At 30.7% G+C, this 20,568-nt stretch overlaps 1 protein-coding gene across 1 annotated transcript in view; it reads left to right on the top strand.

Moving 5' to 3' along the window:
* Positions 1 to 738: 738 nt before the first annotated feature.
* Positions 739 to 20,568, top strand: part of LOC109606180 (POU domain, class 2, transcription factor 3-like) — a 45,413-nt gene continuing 25,583 nt past the window's right edge. Inside the window, exons 1-2 of the mRNA XM_049970146.1 lie at positions 739 to 1,331; positions 8,493 to 8,534. Coding sequence (XP_049826103.1) covers positions 1,010 to 1,331; positions 8,493 to 8,534 — 364 coding nt within the window. The 5' untranslated portion in view covers positions 739 to 1,009. The remainder of the gene's footprint in view (positions 1,332 to 8,492; positions 8,535 to 20,568) is intronic.

Below are 20,568 nucleotides of genomic sequence, written 5' to 3'. Positions count from 1 at the left end.
ATCATTCAAATTTCAAATAATTTAATTAAGTATTATGACTACTTTTAAATTTTCATTAGTTTTAACAACAACTTACAACAGTATATCGAATTTTTATAAATTTCTATCATAATCGATAAAATAATTAAGTTTTAATATAAAAAAAATAATTTTTATAAATAAAAACTTAGTAACGGTAAACAGTAAATTCGTAATTGTTTTTTATTCACATTTTATTGAGATGCCACATATTTTACGAAATGACGTGAAATAATAAAGTTATCAAAAAAAGGATGATTTATATTAAAATGCCAAGGAGAGAAGAAAGAGAAGAAGGAGGCGAAGAAGAGAAGAAGGAGAAGAGGAGAGGAGAGGAGAGAAGTAAAGTAAAAAAATGTAAAACAGCATCCAGCTAGTCATAATGGTGGTTCATATCTAAATTGCAATCATATTGATTTAGAGCGCCATTAAAATCAGCGACAGGAGCTGGACGCGGGCCGAAGCAAAAAGGACCGGGTTCGGAAACCTAATCCTTTTCCTCCTATACATACATCCACATAAATACATACATAAGATGCGGAATAAATAAATAATCCATAGAATTTATGTAGTATTGTATATCGGCGAAGGCGGCGCACGCGATTGGTCCGCACCGCATCCCCACCACGCCGTAGTCCGGACTCCGTCGCCCCCACTCCACGCAGCATCCCGCGATGCAAATCGCGACTCCGTTAAACGCATAGACGGCTCCAGACTGCCCGGACGCGTGCACGTGTAACGTACAGCCGAACACCGAACAACCCTCCAACCACACTCTCTCTCACCCCCAAGAGACGCAGACGTAAAGTGACAGTGACACACGCGAGGTGATTGCGGTACGTGGTGCGATGAGAACTGTGCAAATCTGGCGGATCTAAAAAGTGACACGGTCAGGAGGTGGGTCGACAGCCAGCCCACGCTCCAGAGCAGCCCCGACACCCCGAAATCCATCAGGAACAACAACAACACGATCGAGTTGTGGCAGAAGGACATGCCGATGCTGCTGCACCAGCCGCCCTCTCACGTCCTGCTCTCGGCCCACGAGACGGACCAGCCGCTCGACTTCACCATGTCGAAGTTCAAGAGCAAGTCGACGGTGGCGTCGCAGCTGAAGCAGTTCAACAGCTTCGCCGCCCACCAGCACATGATGCTGATGAACAACGGGCTCTACTTCAACAGAGCGATGACCGCCACCAACAACAACAAGACCTTCACCAGGGGTAGCTCGCCGTCGAGCAGCGAGCCCGAGGAGGATGTGGGACCGCCGGCGTCGCCGAGGAGCCCGCCGCCCAGTCCGCCCCTACGTAGCGACGGTAAGTTGCACATTGTTGTATGTTGCTCCGTGACACTTGACGTTGACAGGTGGATTGACTGTCCAATTTGATACGAAATATCTCATGCCTGTTGGCATCTACTCAACTTTTCAAATCAAAAATTTACAACAAATAAAACGATATTACATTGTGTCGAAACAATCTTTACATTATGATAAGATTATCCACAAAATTTGCTGTTGTTTTATACAAATTTGTATAAACAGCTCAATATATTCAAAGTTTAAAATTAACAACGAAAACTCTTAATTGATTAATATTAACCAAATTGTGATTTTTATAACAATGAGCAGTTAATTGAAAATATAAATTAAATTTAAATCATTAAATAAACTGTTTAATTTTAATAAAACTTACTAATTTTATTTTTCTGCATATTTCATTAAAATATATTTTGTTTATTATCAATTTATACGTAAATAAATATCTATATTTCTATCTTCATTTGTATATATTTTAATATTTTATTAAACTAAATATAAAAGTCAAATAAAAATTATATAAAAAATATTCAATAAAAAAATGTTATAAATTTATTATAGAAGTATTTATTTTTCTTCACATTTTACTAAAATATATTTTGTTTATCAACAATAAATAAGTATAATTATTGCACATTTTCATGTGCATATATTTTAATATTTTATTATACTAAATATATAAGTCAAATAAAAATTATATAAAAAAGATTAAATACAAATTTTTTAAAGAAGTATTTATTGTTCTTCATATGTTATTAAAATATATTTTGTTTATCAACATTTTATACCTAAATAAGTATAATTATTGCCATTTTCATGTGCATATATTTTAATATTTTATTATACTAAATATATAAGTCAAATAAAAATTATTTAAAAAGATTAAATACAGTTTTTTTTATAAATTTATTATAGAAGTATTTATTTTTCTTCATATTTTATTAAAATATATTTTGTTTATCAACATTTTATACGTAAATAAGTATAATTATTTCCATTTTCTTGTGTATATATTTTAATATTTTATTATACTAAATATATAAATCAAATAAAAATTATATAAAATGATGACATACAAAAAATATAAATTTATTACAGAAGTATTTATTTAATCTTCAGAATTTCAAAATATATTTTATTCCAATAATATATACATAAACCACCAAAAACCACAAACTATATTGATTATCTTATTTGACATTTTCATAATCTCAAAAGAAATCTTCTTTAATAAAACAAAGCTATTTTAAAAAATAAAAAAATAATTTATATCATTAATTAATAATCCTCATATGAAAAAAAAAAAAAATAAATAGACGAGAAAAAAACACAATCACAGTCAATCTAATTAATTTATTAAAAAAAACTAAATTAAATATGCTAAATTGTGTACATAAAAGACTTTTTGAATGTTGTACAAAATTAATTCGTTAATTTTATTTATTCATTGTTTTCCAATTATCTAAAATTTTGATGATTCCAGTGATCAGTATTCAAGTGATTAATTATTTATTCAAAACTTCAAAGTATTTAATATAGCTAACGATTCATTCACCTTTGAACTGTTACTAATTAATTAAAATTACAAAAAATATAACTGTTAATTATTGTTCTTTATAATAAAAATAATTTTTGAATAATAAGTTCTTCTTTTAATTTGTTTAATTAATGTAATATTATGAAATTCTACTTAAAAATATTAAAATTTTATTATTAACATCTAATTATGTACACAATATTAATATCAAGATTTTACAATTGTAATAAGTTCTTTTTAATTGAAATCAACAATAAATTTATTTAAAAATTGATTGATTACGAGTTACTGTTCATTATAATGATAAATTAATGGTTACTACTACTCTTATCTAACACTTTTTTATATTATTATTTAGTTAAATTGATTTTTTAAAATTAATACTTAATATTTATATAATATAATAATTATTATCTAACATAAACAATATACATAATAAGAAAATTTCATGTTTTAATTTATTTCTGAATTTTTTAATTAAATTTTTAAGTAATATAATGTTAAATATACAATTAAATATTTCGTCAAACATTAGGAAATAAATATATATCCAATAATAATAATAATAAGAAGAAAAATAACAAAAATTCAGTAGTCCATAAAATTAAATCCAATAAAATTACATTAAACCATCTTAATAGCTCCATTAATCCGTAATCATTTCCCAAATCTTCCCAACAAAAAAAAACGCTCCGAACTAATAAAATAAACTGAACAAAACACCATTACAATCCGTCCAAGACACAATGCGAGCAAAAGATGCTTATCGTGAAGAAATTTTTGCCGGCGTGAATGGCAAAATCTCGTGCACACCGAAGTACGTGGGTGCGAGAGGCCACCCTCCACAAAAACTCAACCCCGGACATGTGATTCGTCTTCACCTGCACCCCGGGTCCGATTTCTACCGGCGCAGGTAGAAGAGAGAAAAAAACCCCGTAACTACCAGCTTCTATTGAGATATTCAAATTTCGGAAATTTCGCATTGTGTGTGCGTGCATATATCACCGCATTTAGAACTGTTACGCTGACAGTTATGTGTCCACCTGGCTTTGGTATTTTTGGGGATTTTTACGTGAAAAGTGGCGAATTCGTAGAACGCGCCGAAGAAGTGAATTTATTCGGGCTAAACAGATAATTGGAGGGCGATTAGCGAGGAGACGTTTTCGGATGTCATATTAGTGCTAAATGTTTGGCTTTTGCATGAATTTACATGTTTCAGGCCCTTCGGCAACGAATTATTTAAATGGGCCTGTTTTTCGAATTGTTCTGTCAAATTAAGTCCACAAAACGACCTGAGAACAGAACTAGGTGATTACCATAGTTTTTGTGTGACTGTTTAATGAAGCCTTTAGGAAATTTTGGATGGTACAAAATTTATCAACACATTCTTACCTTTTAAATCCTCAGGCTTTGTAATTATAAATTTGGGGAAACATTTTTTGGGACTATGGACGTTTAAAGAAAATAAAATAGTGTGAAAGAATGACTGGAACAAGTTTAGCACCGTGGTGCCAAAACTAAAATTAGTTTTTTAACATTATAATTTCACAAGTAAATTTTTGTAAATTGAAACAATTAATTAAAAGCATATAAAGCAGTTAAATTATCAATTTTAGCACAACGGTGCTAAATTTTTTAGAGAAAATAATTCTTAAATTAAGTCAGTGTTCATTTTCTAATAAAAACTAAATTCTTACGTTTTAAATCCTCAGGCTTTAAAATTATAAGTTTGGAGAAACATTTTTGGAACAATGGACGTTTAAGGAAAACAAAGGAGTGTGAAGGAATGACTGGAACAAATTTAGCACTGTGGTATCAAAACTAAAATTAGTTTTTTAACATTATAATTTCACAGTAACTTTTTGTAAATCGAAACAATTAATTAAAAACATATAAAGTAGTTAAATAATTAATTTTAGCACCACGGTGCTAAGTTTTTTGGAAAAAATGATTTTTAAATTAAGTCCGTGTCTATTTCTTAATAAAAACTCAACAATAAAAACTAAATTTGGACACAGCAGGATTAAAAAATTGGTTACATAATACTCAAAGATATTTAAATAAACTTTTAAGTGGCACATAAATTAACACGGTGTTAGGATATCTATTTTAAATCAAATTAGTTTTGTTGCAGCACAATAGAAACGTAGAAAACAACGAGTAGGAACAATAAAAAACAAAGTAATATTATCGTCCAATGATAATTTCGTCTCGCCCTTTTGTAATTACGAGGATAATTAGGCAATATAGTCTGACCGTTCGATCGTGCGGCAATATTTCATCCCGGTATCGGGTTCGCGCCGCCCAGCAACAAATTAAAATATTTCGGTTTTGCATACGTACCGGGTTTGATTTATGCCACTCGATGGTCCGACCCCCGACATCGTTTTTATTTGGTTTAATTTCCACCACTTAAGCCCCAACGGATTAAGATCTGTTCGTGGTTGCGTCCTAAGGTCCGGTTCACACGTTCGACTTAATTAGAATTAGGGCCGTCCGGTTGAAGGACGACGGAAACTTCTTTTTCTTTTCCTTTGGTTTGGTTTGGTTTGGTTTGGTTCCAGGAATTTAAGAATGGAACGACGAAAACCGCAAACCGATCGAATACACCTGCACAAAGCGCCAACTACCGCAAAAAGTGGTTCGATTTATTAATTGGGGTTTAAGGAGGTGGTTTGTCTTTCGATTCACTACTGGGGCTTTTTAATTTACTTAGCTTCGTTTTTGATTCAGTCTAAAAAGTGAGAAATTAACGAAATTTTAAGGAAATAATCAAAATTTAAAGAAATCCGTCATATTCATTAACCAAAATTAATTAAAAATTGTTTTGTTTATAAATATTTTTTTCAACAAACTCGATTATTATTATATTTAGAATAATTTACACAGACTTATTTTAAAACTAATTGTTCCTTATGCCAATAATTGTGTGAAAAGTTATTATTTACATAAATTTCTTTTCAATTGAATTAAATAAAGAGATTAGAAGTTAAATTTGTATTAAAAAATATTATTATTTATATTTTTTTCAATTATTTTTAGTAATTTTGTATATTATATTTTATATTTATGAACCATGCAGTTTAAAATTAATTTTCCTTAATAACATAAACTAGACAATTGAATAAATACAAAGACATTTGTTGGATTAAATCCTTAAAAATTATGATTGTTTATATTTTCTTCAATTGTATTGAATAATAAAAAAATATTTATATTTAAAATTTATAAAAAAAATTTCATTATTAAATTTGTATTAAAATATTATTATTTACATTTTTTCAACTGTGTCGAATAATATTATATATTTAGATTAATTTTAAACGATTCATTTTAAAATTACTCTTTCTTAATACCATTTAAAAGTTAATTGAGAGAGAGATATTAAGAGAAAGAATTAAGAATAAAGGAATAGAATAATGTCCATTGTTAAAACAGTATTAAAATTTACGATTATTTATATTTTTTCAATTGTATGAAAAATTATAATTATTTTTTTAATGCCATTGCCTAGTTAATTGAATAAATATTAGGAAGGAAAAATGGTATTAAAAATTATGATTATTTATATTTTTTTTTTCGATTAAATTAATAATTTTTATATTTATATTAATTTTCATTGATATATTTCACAGATAATTTATAAAAAATTAAATATTTACATATTTTTAATTATATTAAATAAAATATTAATTTTTATTTATATTTTTTATTATTTGATGAAAAATCCAAAGTTTAAAAATATAAAATAATATATAAATTCTGCATATATAAAAATTATGATTGTTTATATATTTTTTAATTTTTTTGAGTAACACATTTGGTAATACAATTACCATTTTTATCATTTAAATGTTAATAAATAAAATATTAATGTAATTATTATTTATAATTTTAAAGTTCAAATTTTTTTTTTTTTTTCTATTAAATTAAATAAAAAATTAATAATTTTTATATTTATATTAATTTTCATTGATATATTTCATAGATAATTTATAAAAAATTAAATATTTAGATATTTTTTCAATTATAATGAATAATATATTAATTTTCATTGATATATTTCATAGATAATTTATAAAAAATTAAATATTTACATATTTTTCCAATTATAATGAATAATATATTAATTTTCATTTATATTTTTTATAATTTTAAAGTTCAATTTTTTTTCGATTAAGTTAAATAAAAAATTAATAATTTTTATATTTATATTAATTTTTCTTGATATATTTCATAGATTTATAAATTAATTTATAAAAAAAATAAATATTTACATATTTTTTATTATATTAAATAAAATATTAATTTTTATTTATATTTTTTATTATTTGATGAAAAATCCAAAGTTTAAAAATGTCTGCAGAATTTATATATAAAAATTATGATTGTTTATATATTTTTTAATTTTTTTGAGTAACACATTTGGTAATACAATTACCATTTTTATCATTTAAATGTTAATAAATAAAATATTAATGGAAAGTTAATTAAGAAGGTATGAAAAATTATTATATAATAATAATGGCATTTACTAGTTAATTGAATAAATATTAAGAATAAGAAAGAATTAGCAATGTCCATTTAATTGATATTAAAAATTATGATTATTTATAATTTTTTCGATTAAGTTAAATAAAAAAATAATAGCTTTTATATTTATATTAATTTTTATTGATATGTTTTATAGATACTTTATTAAAAATTAAATATTTACATATTTTTTTAATGATATTGAATAAAATACTAATTTTTATTCATATTTTTTATTATTTGATGAAAAATCCAAAGTTAAATAAAAATAAATGTATTAATTTTTGTGATATGATTCAAAACAAGGTTTTTTCTTACCATCTAAAAATTAATAAATATGAAAAATTATTTTAACATTCTTCCAATTATTCTCAAATAATTTTTATATTTAGATTAATTAAAACCGACTAAAACAATTATTTTCATGATCATTCTTAGACAGACATTCTTCTAATTACTAATTTTTGTATCTACTCAAGCAATTAAAAAATCCAAAACACTCTCACACAATCCGTAAGTAAGTGTTTCTTAGACGCACAATAGACACAGTTTAACAGTCCCCAATAGAAATTGAAGCCGGCTCCATTAACATTATTAAATTAATAGGAAATGTAAATGATGCGGCTCTTTTCCACTAAACGGCCCTCCATTGTCCGGCTGGCGAGCGAGCCAGTTTTCGATATTAATTAAGCGCGGGCCCGATGTAAACATTTTATTCAGGATCGCCAAACGGTCTTTCACTCGTACTCCTGCGCCTTTGTTTCGCGGCACCGAGGCGCGTTTTCCCATGCTAATGATTTTTGCGGCCGGCCACTCGGTTAGACCGTTCTGATCGTTCGGATCGCGGTGCGTCCCGATACAGCTGAGTCATATCGCAAGAATGAATTATAATAATGAAATAAATTGCTTGTATTAATGGATCATTATTAGTTTTCAGTGAGTGATGATAATGGTCATTATTAAAGGCCCATTATTGTACGGTGAAATTATTTGCATGTCCGCCTTTAATACGGGCATTAATAAAACATCCTTCGGCCAAAAACACGTCAATAATTCCTCCTCTGACTCTTCTTTTTCTTTTGCTTGCAGACATCCCCCGCTCGCCGCAGATGCTCAGCGAAAAACCTTACGGTAAGTACCGAGCTCCCCCACACTCAATAAAAATAATATTTTACAAGGGGTTGCGAAAAAAAGAACACGCCAATTATCACTCAATAAAACGTCGACAACCCCAATTTGCACCCCGGACATTTTCTTGACGTCGCTCCCGGATTTTTTATTCAAGTGTCATAACCCGAGGGATTGCGTGTCTTGCAAGGGGGTTACCGGCAACAGGTTTTAAATGCGGTTTTAATATCGATACACCCCGTGGGGATGAGACACGAGAACCGGAGCGTGCACGAGCAAGTGGTTTTAAGCCTTTTGTCGCGCACCCCGTCTTATTTATGGAAAGTGCGCCACCAGGTACCCAAGGGGTGACGATTGTGCGACACGTTCTTCGGATTTGCAAGGTTAAATAAATGGCCTGAACGTGTGTCGGGCTCATCCCAACACAGAATATTTAAAGCGTTGGGGTAAAGATGCAAAATTTAAAGGAATCTGTAACTGTCATTAATAAAATCTCACCACAATTATGATTATGTTGGTTTTATTGCGTTTTTTTACGATTATTCTCGAGTAAAATCTTGATTGTGGCGTTTAGATTAATGTCGGTTTTACGCGAGGTAACGTCTTAAATAAACCGTACAACAAATATAAATATGAAAAAATAGTGGCGAGGTGTCGGTGTCGGTGGCGATCACGGGTAGTTAGCCACGTTGATTTACATTTGTGTTTTTACACGTTTCGCCGCGATACAGTTACGTTGCTGTTGGAGAGAATGAAGAAAAAAACGGGCTGTGCATATTAAGCGAAATGTTTAATTTAATAATGCCGTAACGACATGCTACGGTGACGAAAAAGTCTAGATTTTTAGATTAGTCTTTTACGACAACAATCCGACCAGTGTGCATAAAGATCGTGATTAACGTTCACTCCGGTGTTTTACATTGTTCCGTAATTAAACAATTCAGAGACGATAAACCAGTAATTTATGGAACATGATCTACTACACTCGTTTTCTATACACTAATTGTAGGAAAATTAGCTGGATGACTATAAAACAGTTCTTGGACATTTAAGCCACAATAAAACTGCTACATTGTAGTTGCAGAAATTCACACACTGACGCAAAATTTAAAGGAAACTGTAATTGAATAATTTCGATAATTTAATTGAGCCTCGAACATTTTGGCGTCCGTTTTAATTACGTTAGTCGAATAATAATAATAATAATAATAATAATAATAATAATAATAATGAAAACGAAGGAATCACAGGTGCGTTTCCTGTTTCGGACATGCAACCGCCCGGGGGACTACAAATTGCTTCCCGGCGCGTCGCGTCGACATCTACCACGGTACCGTCGAATCGCTGGTTTCCCAATTAACCGGATTGTCCGTTCTTTTACACGTTTTCCGGTTTCTACGAGTGTTTTTAAATAGTAATAAGGTGAACGTTATGCATATATGCAAATCCTGTTTAATGGTCGAAATGAATTATTTAAGGCAATCACCATATAATTCCATGCATACATCCTTCGCGGTCTCGACATGCGATTTTGACCGGGGTTCAAACACGAGCGTTAATTATGTTGAATGCTCCACATACTTTACGGCTTCGGAATCGTTACGAAATTACAATTATGAACCACACGGTTCTACTCTTTCACCCAGGCTTCGGTTTTTCGACGTGCGATTTTATCGCCGGTTTACACGGATTCAGATTTATCGTCCGGGTGGCAAAATGAAGAAATAAACGCGTCCCGATGGGAAATTTATCGGTGCCGATGTTTTGGTGTGTCGGCCGAGCATTTTGGCGCCGCCGCCACTTCGTGAGAGATCATTTCGCACAGGTAGAGAGAAGTTTTTAACATTTTTCTCATTAGTACCCTCAAGGAAGCCAGGTATAAAGAACTCAAAAAAAAATCACTCTCTAGTAGTGGCAACAAATGATTTCGACTTTTACGACGTTTCCACGAATTCCTACGACCGACCCACAGCTGGTCGGCCCTCGTTATTAACAATTTGCCAACAAAGTGACACAGCGAAAAAATGCTATTCAATATTTAATAATTATTTGTTTCATGTTCATGTTTCAAGTTTTTGCGAATTGCAGGCCGTTTTAAATTTTGAATCTCTCTTGCTAATTTGACTATTGTTTGATAGATGGATCTTATTTCAATGACAAGATTTAGTTACAAATATCTTTAAATTGCTTTAAATCTTGTCCTAATTTGATGATACTTATTTTCATTATTAAATTTAGTTATATAAATATTAAATTTCCTTTTCTGTCTGTCTGTCAATAATTATTTGTCTTACCAATTGTCACTGTTTAGCAAATGGGTTTATTTCCATTGAAAATTTGACATTTCAAAAATTGGTTACAAATTTCTTGCAGTATTTTATTAATAAATTATATATTGTTTTAAATTTTGAATCTAGAATCTTAATTATTCTTATTTTAATTATTAAATTTGGTTTTAATAAATATTAAATTTTAATGATTTTAAATGTTTATTAATAATTTGACTATTATTCTTATTTCAATTATTAAATTTAGAAATAAATAAAATTTAAACATTTTATGATTCATTTTTCAATTTATCCTGTTAATAATTTAACTGAATATTTAATTGTTTTTAATTCAAATATTATAAATTTCTTTAAATTTCGAATCTCTTCTGTTAATTTAACTATTGATTAAAAGGTGGCTCTTATTAATTGAATTGTAGATTGCTTTAAATTTTGAATCTCGCTTGTTAATTCGTCTGTTGATTAATAGATGGATCTTATTTCAGTGTTTAATATTACTGAATACCACCAACCAAATTAGGGTAATCAACATATCCAAAAAATGCCAACAGGAAGCAGATTCGAGATTGATTTTTTTGCACGAATTTGTTATAATGGGGGGGTTTCTTTGGTGCGTCAGCTGTCGTAATGTCTTTTAAAATGCTGCGCAGGTAGTTTGGTGAAAATGCCACCCGCAAGGTGGGGGTAGAGGGAAAAAAAAAATTAAACGCGACCGGCTACCACATTACGGCGTAATTCGCTCATTCAATATGGACTTTTTAGATCATCAGTGCGGTCCGTCGAAAATTGGCCCGGTTTTTTCGTCGTTTCGATGATATATTATAAGGTGTTTTTTCGTTTTACGGAGATTCGTATCGGTGGAAGGCGCGAGTTCATTTTCACATGCCTCCGCACTTGATTATGATTCTAATAAATTTAATTAGACGTCGTGTAATGCTGATGCACTGCAGACATGCATAACATAAATAAGGTTGGTTTTGGTTTGTGGGGACGATTCCAGCACCCCGTAATTATGGAATTCGTGGTCCGGAATCGTGATTGCGATCGTAAAATTTCACTTTTATCTAATCACAATCAAAAAATTCTAAAGAAAGCTTTTATGGCGCTTTTAAAAAAGATAACTTTGTAATCAAGCCGGACGAGTTTCGTAGAAAACGGACGAGGAATTGATATTAATATTGTAATTTACGACTTTATGCTCGTTGGGAATTAAGTAAATTAAACCCATTCCCGGAATCGACTTAGATTAGAGCTAGTTGTTGGTTGTGTTTTGACTAATTTTGCCATATCAATAAGCGATTATGTAAAGGTGACAATAAAAATGGGGACAAACAAACGGGGAATCATTAAAGTTGACGTTACATAAAATAAATTCAATTCCTGCGGTGAAAGTACACGCCGTCCGTCTTCACGGCATTTGTTTTTACGTTGGCGAAGAAAAGGACGGCGTCGCACAGTTAATTTGCGTATCTGACGCAACATAAAGCTAACAAAAAGGAAACCTTTAGTTGGAAATTAAAGCTAATTCGATTTTAATGCACGCGGAGATGTGACAATAATGCCGTAACACCCCACATACCATAACGTTATAATTTAATAATTTTTGTGTACGTTTATATAAAACAAGATTTTGTCACAGTCGCTAAGCATATTTGACTAGGGAGAGTCAAGAATCCGTGACCGCAACACCGTTCCATCAACGTACTTTAAATAATAAGTAAAACCGACGACGAATTTCGAATGTTGGCTTAACCCAATAAATTAATAGTCAAAACATAAATTTAATGCTTTAAATCACTAGATTTAGTTAGTGCTTTAAATTATAATAAAAGCCAATTTGGAATTCAAATTACAATATAAAATAATGTTTCAATTAAATAACTAAATAAATTAGTAGTTAAATCAAAAATTTAATACTTTATATATTAATATAATTAAGTTAAATTACTATTTATATTTATAGTTAAATAAAAAATATAGTGTTTTACATATTAAGAAATATTAAAAATTTTATTAACTCAATTGGCTTAGGTTGAATCACTTATTAAATCAATAGTTAAATTGCAAATTTAGTGATTCAAATAATTAGAAAAACCAACAATAAATTAAAATTTTAGTTTGACTCGTTAAGTTGAAGTTAAATCACTATTTAAAATATTAGTTAAACATTAAAAAACATATATCAACAATGAATTCAAATAGTAGTGTAAAATAGTATGATTCAACTGAATCACTAAATAAATCAGTAGTTAAATTAAAAATTTAAGGTATTAAGGAACACTGGCAATGAATTTTAAATGTTAATTAACTCAACTAATTTAGATTGAATCATTTATTAATTTAATAGTTTAAATTAATTAAATAGTTTAAATTTAGTGATTCTCATAATTAAGAAAACTAATAATGAATTCAAATTTTATCTTAACTCATTTGGCTAATATTATATCACTATATATTTAAATTATTAGTTAAATCTTAAGGAAAACTAACAATGAGTTTAAATATTAAGTTAACCAAACTGGGCTAAATTTAATCACTAAATTTAGTGTATTAATGATAATGAAAACCAACAAGAAATTCAATAATAATATAAAATTATATGATTCAACTAAATCACTAAATAAATTAGTAGTTAAATGAAAAAAAATGTATTTTATATATTAAAAAATCAAATCTTAAATATTGAATTCAGCCAACTGGTTTAGGTTGAATCATTTACTAATTTAATAGTTAATTCATATATCTAATGATTTTAATAATTAGGAAAACTGACAATTTATTTAAGTATTAACTAAATTAATTTGATTAAATTATTAGTTAAACCTTAAGGATTAACCAAATTGGGTTAGGTTAAATCACTGTATATAGTGCTTTAAATGTTAATGAAACCAACAAGGAATTCAAATAATGATGTAAAAAAATATGATTCAACTAAATCACTAAATAAATTAATTAAAAATTTAGTATTTTATATATTACGAAAAGTCGACAAATAATTAAATGTTGGTTTAGGTTAAATCATTTTTTAATTTAATAAATAATTCACAAATTTAGTAACTCAAAATAATTATAAAAACTAGCAATGGATTCAAATTTTAAAATTAAATCTAAATTGAAATATTTAACATTAATGAATTAGATTAAATCACTAATTAAACTGATATTTCATCACAAATTCAGTGTTTCAATTTTTAGGCTAGGTTAGGTTAAATCACAAAATTTATTTAAATTATTTGGTTAGGTTAAACCAGTTGTACTGATCACTAAATTTAGTGTGACAATTAGACAGCTGGCAACAGAAAAGTCAGAAAAACGGTTTAATTATTAGGTTCGATTAAATCACAAAATTTATTTAAATTATTTGGTTAGGTTAACCCAGTTGTACTGATCACTAAATGTGGTGTGACAATTAGACAGAAAAATAAAAAAAAAACGGTTAGGTTAGGTTAAATCACTAAATTTCTTTAAATGATTAGGATAGGTTAACCCAGTTGAGCTGATCACTAAATTTAATGTGAAAATTAGACAGTTGGCAACAGAAAAATCATAAAAACGATTTAATTATTAGGTTAGGTCACTAAATTTCCTTAAATCATTAACCCAGTTGTTCTAATCACTAAATTTAGTGTGAAAATTAGACAGTTGGCAACAGAAAAATCATAAAAACGGTTCGAGCAAATGAAAGTATATAATCCAAACTAATGAATGAATTATGTAAGCAAATGGATAGTTGTGCATGTCTTGGTTTTGCTTACGTGCGAGATGCTTATCAATTTGCATGAACTTTATTAACTGTTAATATGAAAGTAATAACATTTAACTTCCGGTTTAGCCGGGGCAAAATGGTAACACCAATCATCATTATTCAAAAACCGGCTCGATCCGTTTGTTTCGCGTATTGTGAGAAGCGTTACTAAAGTGCACACTGCACACAACTCATTTGCGATTTTTGCATTAAAAATAATATAAATTGTAATTCGTTGTCGGACACGGCAAATTAGGTCCGGGGAGCTTCCACTTCTTACGTAACGTAACGTAACGAATTCAGTTCTTAGTTATCAATCTATATGGCGATAAGGACGGTTTTGTTTGTGTGTACGATTCGGCGATTGTAAAGTCAATCAATTAGGGGCTTTTCAAGATGCGGCTCCTACCTGCTGGTCGCTGGTCGCCGGTCCGAGCCCCGTGGAATGATTAGGGCGCCCCCCGTCGCGCAAACCACGCCGACATATATAATAAAATCATCTCCCGATATAAATATTGGTTTACGATCGCGCATCTACATGTGTTTTATCGCTCGCTCCTCCGGCTCCGGCCCCGGCCCCGGCCCCGGCTCCGCATCTTAACGGCTACGGCCACGGCTTTACATAACACCCAGCCGGCCGGCCGCATTCTGTTCCTGTATCTGCCGATCTTGTTATTATTATTAGATGGTTATTAATCTGCTTGAAATACATTTACTTTTAATGCGTATTAATCGTCTCGTTAGGGCATTAATTAGAAAGCACTATGGGATTTGCATGCTCAAAAACCATAACAACAATCGCTATAATTCATTCGGAATTATGAATATTCAACCAGCGCAGATAGCGCTTATTTAAATATGAGAATTATTTTTTTAACGTCATTATACGGCTTAACTGCACACGTAAATACCAGCCAGGTTCATCCACATGTAATCACAATTAAATTAATTTTCCGCACACGATTAGTTTTACTATTATCGAGTCTTCCGGACGCAAAACGCTCAAATTGATTAGTGGTTCAATTATAATAACTAATTTCGTTATAATCCATTGGGTTTCTCAATCGGGAAGAAAGTGATGTTTCGACACATTGAAAATTCATGAATCATCTTTTTATTAAACATTCCGTGCTACAGTTTCGCTTCTGTTGTAACACAACCGTAATTACATGCACAAAATGAAAATGATATACCGGAAATTAATTTAAAACTCGTTTGTTTAGATCGAAATTAAAGTTGGCACCACGGTGCTAAAGTCGCATTTATGAACAACATTTAGAGTCAATTTTGTCAATGTCATCGTTTTAACGTTAAAACTGTGGTGTCAAGTTGTATTTTTAATTATATGAAATGATCAGATTTTAAAATTTATTATTATTATTATTATTTTATTTAAAGTAACATATTTTTTTAACCAAAAAAACTAATTCTATATTAATTTTACTGTATCATACAAGAAATAACTTGAATTTGATTGTACAGTAAATTTAAAAATCAAATTTCAAAGTTAGCACTGTGGTGCTAAATTGTTTTTTAATTTGAACAAGTGATTAAATTTCTAAAATAATTTACGACAATTTTATTGTTATTATTATACTTAATTATATATTTTTTTAATTTAAAACAATTTTTAGAGTCTATTAATAATAAGAATTTTAATATAGTGCTAAATATTCTAATTGTTTATATAAAACTATGAAATCAATAAATGAAATTTTATATTAATTTTATTGAATCAAACAAAGAACAAATTGAATTTGATCGTACAGTAAATTTAGAAATTAAATATCAAAGTTAGCACTGTGGTGCTAAGGTGTACCTTGATTTGACAAAGTAAGTAAAATAATATAGGACATTTTTGTTACTATTTAAAAATTATATAATTTTTTAAATTTAAAATAACTTAAAGAATTTGTTAAAAATTAAAGTTTTAAAATAGTGTTAAATATTCCAGTTGTTTATATAAATGTAGATGCCTAAAAATTAAATTTATATTAATTTCGTTGAATCAATATATTTAAAAAATACCAGAACAACGAATAAATTTAATTTGATTGTATACTAAAGTTGGCACTATGGTGCTAAAAGTAAGTTTGACCCAAATGAACACAATTTAAATTAATTTCCGACAATTTTACGATTATTTTATGAATGTTTTAATAAATTTGAATGAATTAAAAGAATCAGCACTGTGTTAAATATTTTAATTACCTTTTTAAATCAGTGCATAAATAGAAATTTTAGTGAACCACGATGCGAGAAACTGAATAGTTCTAATTGGCTGCTGCGGTAAAATTCAAAGGGACTGACAAATACAAATTCGAGTGAATTTTTCACACCGAAAACAAATTAATTTTAAGTTAAGAGAACAAGGGAAACGGTCGATTAGCCTCGGTTAATTGTCTGCGTTATTACTGTTATATAATAAAACAATTTTGAATAATATGCAATCAAACACGGACGAACGAAAGTAGTAGAAAAGGATGTAAATGACGTTTTTTTTTCGCTGCGTCGCACAAAATGACATTAGCTCGTTAAGGATATACGTATTATAAAGTTCTACTTGGAGCAATATGTGAATATAATCTGCTGGAATATATGGAAATTATATGGACGACGAGTTTTTGCCTTTGATGATAATTACGAAACGAGATTTTATTTGTTCTGTTCTCACGACACCGTGCACACACCGCACAAAAGATCATAAAAATTCATACATGCAAAATTTTTACCTACGTCCATGCCTTTAATTAGACACAAACCGTTTGTGTTACATTACGAGAGCTGAATTGATATTTCAAAATGCACACAATCGATTAAATATGTATGTCCGGCTCTTTGTTATTTTATTAATTAAACGGACGTTTGTTCTTACTATATGGCTTGTTACGCTTTTACAATTTTTTCGGTCTGACAAGGCAATTAATTCGTAAAAAATCATTTTTATTGGCTCGTTATACCCTTCTATGTGATCGCGCACAATTCCAAAACACTATCTAATTAATTGCGTGCATTGTTTTATGGCCAAATCGCATATCCATATACACATGTGTCATAACTATTAAACTGTGTTAACTGATTTTGTTGCTCAAGTCTTGTATGCCGTTTTACTCCAGTTATCTACATTCAATTCAATTAATCATTTATAAATTATTAATGTACTCTCGGCTGCCTAATTTTCTCCTCATAATACCTGATTAGTATGGCTATTGTCTGATAGAGGGCAGTGTTCTTGTATATGTGCATATGCGCATGCGCAAGTCTTAAATATGTTATCTAGCGTTATTTAAATTATACATCAACATTTAAGCTAATATGGCTAAAGTGCAAATATTTAATATTAAATTTATCTAGTTAAACTAGTTCGTAATTATGTCTTGAACATTTGGTATTAAATCTTATAAAATAATTTGCCATTAATCACTGTAATAAATGTAATACAATAAATCAAACCATTACAAAATGATTGTTCTCTTTAGCAGCACATTAGTAAATTTAAGCCATAACTGTTTTCGTTTGTTGGTGTTAATGAAGAAGAAAAAGTGTGCAGAGGAGAGTCGGGCTCGCACAGGTGTACTGTAAACAGCGGAACTGATTAATTGAAAATCGTATTTATGGGATTTGCATTTTCCTCATTGTGTCCCGCGTTCAATCGCGTTCGGGTTCGGGCCGAGGCAATTTGCAGTATATCAGAACGTGCTGACGAACCAATAAACCAATAAAAAAATTAATGTGGAGCTCTCGTACTCTCTCGGTACAGCACCACACATAAATTTCGTAATCTGCATTCGCGTTTCGGTTATTCGTAGCCGGTATGCCGGGGGATCACGTGCGAGCCGCCCATAAAATCAGTTCGGTATTTATCATCGGCCACGGTGTTTTAATCATTAATAATTTAGTTGTATTAGGTCGCGTCCCGCGGATGAGTTACGCCTGTGGGAGAGGCACGTTTTTTCGGTTTTTCGATTTTTCACCTTTTCCAACTCGCATCCCCGGATCCGAGGGCGCGGGGGAGATGGCCGAAAGGGGGTCCTTTATGTTCGTATAAATGGATATTCATCGCGATGATTTGCTGGTCCGGCGGGGCGATTCTTATCTCGGCGTCGTCGAAACGATTGGGCCCCGTTCGATAAGCGTCGACAATGCGATTCCATTTTCCAATTGAATTTCGAAAATTCAAGCCCCTTTTATTGGTTTTTCCCTTTGTGCACGATTTAAATAACTAATATCGTTCGGTCTCCTTTCACTTTCCACCGACGACGAAGCCTCGAACGAACTATTTTAAAGAGAAGAGAGAATAGTCCGCATTTCATTAGTGCATTCGAACATGCGATATGATTAATCGGCTCTTTTGTACGGGTTGTACGGCCGCCGAAATGTACAAACAACAAAGTTTTAGTGCCGTACCGGCCAATCGAATTCCGGTTTAATTAATTAATTCGATCGCGGAACAACCGGCTTGATTGAAAGATCGATTCTCTTATTATAATAATTAATTGTTTCGTATTGATGGGCTCCATTAGACTAGCTAAGCGAGATTTATCGTTCTTTGGCGGCGATTTATGTATAGTTATTGCCGGCCGTGCATGCGGTCCGATTTATTGGTTTTTTATTTCCCCTTGTTTACTTTCGAAACTGCTTTTATTCCATTTCGTAACTTTGCATAACTATTAAAATATGTGGTGGTAGAGACCATCGAATTATTTAATAGTTGAGTTTTTATTTCTCATGGATTGAGTGAAATTAAACTCAGAATAATTATGTACTTACTTCATTTACAATTCCAAAACTAAAATTATACATTATTATAAAATACCTGCTTAATATGGCTATTGTCTGATAGATGGCAGTGTCCATGTACATGTGCATATGCGCATGCGCAAGCGTTAAATATGTTATTTAGCGTCATTAAATTATAATTAGTGTGTCAAAATAGATAAAATTTCTTGAATATTCCAGTGGATTTATTCCATAAGACGTTCGATAGGTCTTATTAAAAATGTAAGTAAATAAGTTAACTGAAATAATAACGAAAATTTATGATAAATAATATGATGAATTCATTTAGTAGTTGGTTATTCGTTAGTTCTCAGCGGCAAATTATTGTAATTTTTAACCCTTGTGTTACTACAATTCGCATTGAATGGCGTGCCCCACTTAATGTCGTCGAATAAAAGAGTCGAAACTGTAAATTATCGTTTATGTATAATTCCGTTCCGACATGAGGCAGAAAAATAATCGCTCCACGAAAAAAGAACTTAACGATTTCTCGCTAAAACCGACCGGCCATTTTTGCCCCGCAAAGTAATAGATAATTACGTGTCATTAAAGGAGGAGTACGGTGGTAAGAAACGGGAGCACATGTTTTTATTTTTATTATTTATTTTGCGAGTAGGCGGCTTGGGTATTGTACGGCGGATCGATTCGCACACATGCTACCTCCACTTCTCAACCCTTTAATTTGGGTAATAGACGTTTTTCGGAGGTCGCCGTAATTGGCCGCGGGGAGTTTATTGGAATAAAATTTATCGGCTTGTAAATATATATGTATCTAAGGGGGTGGAATTCAATTAGATCGCCGCCGGTTAGGGACGGGGCGGAGTGGCGGTGGCGAGGGGTTGCTTTCGGATTTACTTCGGCGACACAAAACCACTTGTACAAAGCAAGACAATTCAATTACTGTTCCGGAGAAACAGTTAGCGTCTTTAAAAATCGACGCCCTCCGGTGGGATGGAGGGGGTGGAGGGGGTGGAATTTCGGGGTTTAATTAAAGCGATTCTTGGTGTATCGTAATTTTTGTGAGGCAAGTGCTTTTGTTGGAATTCCGGACGCGTTTCATATTTTCTGTGAATAGGTGCGCCTATTAAGGTGTCAATCATCCACTATCTCAAAACATATTTCGTTCTACCTGTTTTTGGCGAAATGGGATAAGTGATATTAGAATATTGGATTTTAAGGGGCTTTTTGTTATCTCCGGGTCGAGTGTTTGTTGAATGGGTTTTTG

This window comes from Aethina tumida, chromosome 7 (assembly GCF_024364675.1).
Source record: "Aethina tumida isolate Nest 87 chromosome 7, icAetTumi1.1, whole genome shotgun sequence".
In the NCBI taxonomy this organism is placed as follows: domain Eukaryota; kingdom Metazoa; phylum Arthropoda; class Insecta; order Coleoptera; family Nitidulidae; genus Aethina; species Aethina tumida.
The sequence above is the reverse complement of the archived record's forward strand: the minus strand, read 5'-3'. Positions and strand labels throughout refer to the sequence as shown.